Raw genomic sequence first — 5,405 nt, 5'->3', positions numbered from 1 at the left:
TTTCTCAACCCAAATAATGTCAAGGACTACCAACACCTTACTCCTAGTTAGTTTCAGTTGTGGTCTTATACTATATTTTGATCTTCCTGGGTAAATATGAACATTGTAAAATATGAACAGTTGAAGTCCCAATGTTAAAAAAATTAAAAAAATAATATAAACCTATATATATATATATATATGATACCCCAAACAATTCCTCCTTTAAGACTTTGCAAAGAACACACAAAAATGACTATCATAATCCTAACTTTGGTTGATTTAAAATTAAGAAAAAATAATTTGTGTGAATGTTTCGTGTTCAGAACCAAACCAACATACACTTCTTCTAATAAAGTTTTCTCCATACAAAGAGGAATCATATCTCTATTTCAATGTCGCTAGTAACAAATTATTTGTAAAAGATTGTCAGAAGGTTATTACAGAATGGATGTTATCAATTTTAAATATTGGAAGAAGAGTTAAGGATCACAATTACTATACACTACAATTTAATTCCAAGCAATTAGTAAGCAGTATCATCATAAAAATGGCATCAATTGGCACTTGTCTTCATCTCATCAAACAGGGCAACATACACTTACAAATGGGAGCAATCAAGCCAATAAAAAAAATCCCAATAGACAAGGTTTTGAGACACAGATTATTGACACAGTTCATCTCTCAAAACAGAAATATTTTCTTAGGTTTTAATCTATCCTTTTAACCAAACTACCTTTCATTTTAGATGATGATATCTTAACACCAGATACACAGAACAAAACATATACTTCACACTCCAATAAAATAATATTTTAATCTTAATCATATTTAATTTTTTTTTAATTTAAAATATTATTATATTATTATAATAATTTGTCAATGTATGGGTGTTTTAATTTTTTTTGTTAATGAAATTTTTTCCTTATTGCAAACACAAATCATGGTTTTATAGCACTTTCTCCTATCTTTCAAGATTAAACCATGCACCTTCTGAATTCTTATAAGCTGTAATCCTCATTTTTCACCTTGAAAACAATGCCAACTCGTTTTTCATTAAAATTATACCCATATACTCTGTGTTTACTCTTAACTAAATATACCTTTGACTCCAAAGCATATGTCGTTCAAAGCATCTAGTTGCTTACTTAATCTTAGATGTACTAAATAAGGTATGTCCGACACTAAGGGCATGACTCAAACTTGGACTTTGATACAAAACAGTTATTGCTCTCATTGTGTTTTGCCATTAATTTATCATAACAGTATAATTTGGCGTGTGTTTTGTCCACACTCTACCATTTTACAGATGAAACATAAACATCAAAACCAGTCCCAAATTCCCATACCACAAAACAATGAAATCCAAATGCATTCAAACTTCAAAACTCAAAAACCACACACCAAACAAACAAACGAAATTACACTGCACTCAATGCTAAAAAACGGAAAGCAAAACAATAAACAAATAACCCCGTACCAAAGCCCTAAACTGAAAGCAAAATACATACCTCAAAATGGAAATCGCACTCTTAAACGAAAGTCCTAAACACCTCAAGATGGCAACACACCTCTCTTATGCTTCCTTCTCCCTTCAAAAACCGCCGCAATCGAAAATGTCCCAATTGAAAACCCTAATCCTTCCAAATCTCGCTCTTGCTTTTGTTGAACGACACACACAGAATCGCACGTCTTTGTTCGCAACCAACAACCCTCAAACGCAAATGGTCTCCCTTTAAAATGCACCTTCTGAATCCTACCTTTGAAATCCACCTTTCAAACGTTCTTCATTCCAGAAATGAACTCTTCAAATGCCAGTTTCAATTTTTCCACCTCAGCAACTAGCACCCAGACACTATTTGTTTAATATTAAAAGTGCCACGTCATAGGAATGTATTCAGAAGCAACGCAAATGGAGGTGTCTAAATATCGGTACTCTTTGTTTTATTTTATTTTTTTCCGATAAAAAAAAAACTAACAGTGTGAGATGTCATCAGGATTAGCGAGTGTCTCTGAGGCGCGTGAGATGAGCAATGAGGGCAGTTAAATTGTTGTGAGAGGAGCCTCCATCCCGAAGAGACTGTTTAGCCTTATCCGCAAACTCTCGTGCACGCCGTCTGATTTCTTGAGCTTCATCACCGCCGTCCATGAGCCTCCTCACAGCCTTCTGGATGCAATCACTGGTGACCAGCTTCTCGCTCTCCCCGTACCCGATGAGTCTCCACTCGGTGGCGCCCACCTCCAGCCCGACCCCACGCACCTCAGTAACCAACCTCTCGTTGTAGAACTGATCCCCTACCACCGGCCACGTCAGCATGGGAACTCCAGCAGTAATTGCCTCCAACGTGGAGTTCCAACCGCAGTGCGTGAGGAAGGCAGCGACAGCAGTGTGGCCCAAGATAAGAAGCTGCGGGGCCCACCCCCTGATAATCAGCCCTTTCTTTGCATTCCTCTCTTCGAATCCCTTTGGAAGCCACTTCTCCTTCTCCTCCTCGCTCTCATCCTCCTTCCCCTTCTTCTCCGGAACCACCCATACAAAATCATGCGCCGCCTCTTCTAACCCGCACGCCATCTCGTAAAGCTGCTTATCCGGAAACCGACACATGCTACCAAAGCATACGTACACAACAGACTTCGGCTGCTTCGAGTTCAACCAACTCACTAACTCCTTCTCGCTCACCACGCTTTTCTTGCCCCTCTCTTCGCCGATTTTTGCGGCCAGACACCCTGGCCCTAGATGCCAAGCTTTGTGGCCCGTGCCTTTCTCGTAGTGCTGAATGTACTCTACTCCGTCGAGTTCCGCGAAGCTGTTCACGATTAGACCGTCGCTCTTCATCTCTGTTTCCAGAAGCCTGTCCATGAAGGCGGTGGCCATCTTGGGTGGTCTCGAGCACAAGATGATGTGGTGAGGAAAGTCAGGGATCACGAAGGGGCCACTGTCGGAGTCAAGTGCGGGGTTTGATCTCACGGACTCCATGGCTGCCACGGTGAAGAGTGAGAAACCGTTGAAGGCGAAGCTCGGGATGCGGAGGTTGTTCGCCACGTCGTGGACCCAGGGGTAGAAGAAGTCGGCGACGATGCAATCGGGTGGGTGCTGCTCTAGGAAACGGCTGATGGGGACGCGGAGGAGCGTGGTGGCGTAGTGGAACTTTCTGGCGTCTTCTAGGCTATTGGCGGCGGACATGAGTTCGACGCCGTCGGGGAAGCCGGCTTCACGGGCAGGGAATTCGACGACGTGGAGGTGGAGGGAGGGGCTGGATTTGCGAAGGATTTGGGCGTAGGAGGGAGTGGAGATGACGGTGACGTGGTGGCCACGTGCGGCGAAGAGTGTGGCTATGCTGCAGAGAGGGATGAGATGGCCCGGTGCTAGGTAAGGAATAAAGTGAAGGTTGAGCGGTGGATGTTGATGATCCATTGATGTTACCAGTTTCACACGATTACAGTGTATAGGGTTTAGGCCACTTTGTTTCAATGGATGGATGAGGTAGAAGTTGGAGGTTTTCTACTTTCTTTTATAATAAGAGAAAGTAATAATAAGAGAAAGTACAAGGAGAAGAGAAAGCCACATGTTTCAATGGATGGATGAGGTAGAAGTTGGAGCTTTTCTACTTTCTTTTATAATAAGAGAAAGTACAAGGAGAAGAGAAAGCCACATGTGCTTTTACCCATTTATATTTTTACCTTCAATATATAATGAAAAATAATTAAAAATATTTAATTTTTTTAATTTTCTTTCAAATAAACTGTACATACCTAACTAAATAATAATAATATAAAGTATAATATTAATAATATTTAAAATTAATTTATAAAATAATAATATTAACTAAAATAATGATAATAAATGTAAATAAAAAAAATTTTAATTAATAATAATATTATTTATATTAATTATTATTTTTATTTTATTTTATTTATATTAAATATTAATAATAATAATAATACTTTTAATAAAATAAAAAATACCTATATACCTAAATATATAAATTTATTTATATAATTATAATAAAAAAATATTATTAATATTAATAATATAAATATTAAAATAACAATAATAATTCAGATTAATTTATAAAATTATAAATAATAATTTTAAGATTTTTCATAGTCTAATCGATTATGCATTAAAAAAAAACACATAGGTCTTAATGATTATGTAAAATAAAATAATTAATAATAATTATATGATATATATTAAAATAGACATCATTATTATACTATTCAGATATTGAACAGAATCCATTAAGTTGTTTGTTAAAGAAAAACATAATTGATTAGACTCATTGAATTAAGATATGGTTTAAATTAAAAATATTTATATAATTACTTTTTATGAATCTTTTATTAACAAGGATCCATTTTAATGATTTAAATTTAAAAATTATAAATATTTGTTGTCTTGAACATTGTTAAAATTAGTATTTAATATTTAAGTTTTCATATTATTTCATATTATTGATTATTATTTAATATTTAATATTTTATTTTTTATATATAATAATAAAATTTGTATTCTTATAATTTATACTATTAAAAATAATTTAAAATACTTTTAAAAAAAAGTGTTTCAATAATCTTTATTCATACATACTCTAAAATTAACTTTCTTCCATTTTTTTTCTTAAATTCTCATACTTCTACTCGTCGACAGCTTTAGATCCAAAGAAAACATTCTATCACTGTTAACACTGCTTTTCTATCACCTATCTGAACACGCATTGCGCGGGACTCACTCTGCTCCTCATTCTCATTGCATTCTTTTTATATTCAACTATCACTTTTAAACGTGCAACACGGGGGATTTATTTAAGTAATAAAATTTGAATTATAATTTTAAGAAATAAAAAAATTATATTTTTTATCTAAAATCCTAACTGTGTTAGTACAATATAAGTTATGCATAATAAGAAATAAAAATAATTAAAGTAAAAAATGGATATAAGAATAAAAATTTAAAACAAAATTTAAAATATATAGCCAAAAATCATATTGACAAAAACATGTAAAAAAAATAGGGATAGAACATGACAAAAGGATAGATCATGTTTCAACACACCTGATTTAGTATGAAATATAATATATTTATTATATAAATTTAATTTTATAAAAATAAAAGAATTTAAAATAATATGTATAATATATATATAAAAATTTACTATTATATAATTTTGGAATAATAATTATAAATAAAAAAATCCAACAAAATAACATGTATCATCATAAAAAATAAAATATTTGTTCATTATTCAATATGTTTGTTTCTGTTTAATTTGATTTTAGACTCATTATACATGTCTTTACAACTTAATCTCGATATGCAGACATTTGTATTTTGAATTAGATTTAACAAACAAAATGTTTACTTGTAAAAAAAATAAATATTAAATCAATTCTATAATATAATTTAATCTTATTTGGACATATAT

General features: G+C 33.3%; 1 protein-coding gene across 1 annotated transcript; it reads right to left on the bottom strand.

Moving 5' to 3' along the window:
- Nucleotides 1–1,325: 1,325 nt before the first annotated feature.
- Nucleotides 1,326–3,719, bottom strand: LOC137806944 (UDP-glucosyl transferase 73CC6). The gene is made up of 2 exons (XM_068607341.2): nucleotides 1,959–3,719; nucleotides 1,326–1,834 (listed from the first exon to the last, which is right to left on the bottom strand). Exon 1 carries the CDS (start codon nucleotides 3,392–3,394, stop codon nucleotides 1,979–1,981), a length of 1,416 nt encoding a protein of 471 aa, XP_068463442.2. The 5' UTR covers nucleotides 3,395–3,719; the 3' UTR covers nucleotides 1,326–1,834; nucleotides 1,959–1,978.
- Nucleotides 3,720–5,405: the final 1,686 nt, after the last annotated feature.

This window comes from Phaseolus vulgaris, chromosome 3 (assembly GCF_051622355.1).
Source record: "Phaseolus vulgaris cultivar YP4 chromosome 3, ASM5162235v1, whole genome shotgun sequence".
Taxonomy (NCBI): Eukaryota; Viridiplantae; Streptophyta; class Magnoliopsida; order Fabales; family Fabaceae; genus Phaseolus; species Phaseolus vulgaris.
Note: the sequence above shows the minus strand (reverse complement) of the source record. Positions and strands in the feature narration are given on the sequence as shown.

What these genes read in the sequence shown, in the direction of transcription:
- LOC137806944 (XM_068607341.2), bottom strand. Translation starts at nt 3,394, where the DNA reads ATGGATCATCAACATCCACCGCTCAACCTTCACTTTATTCCTTACCTA.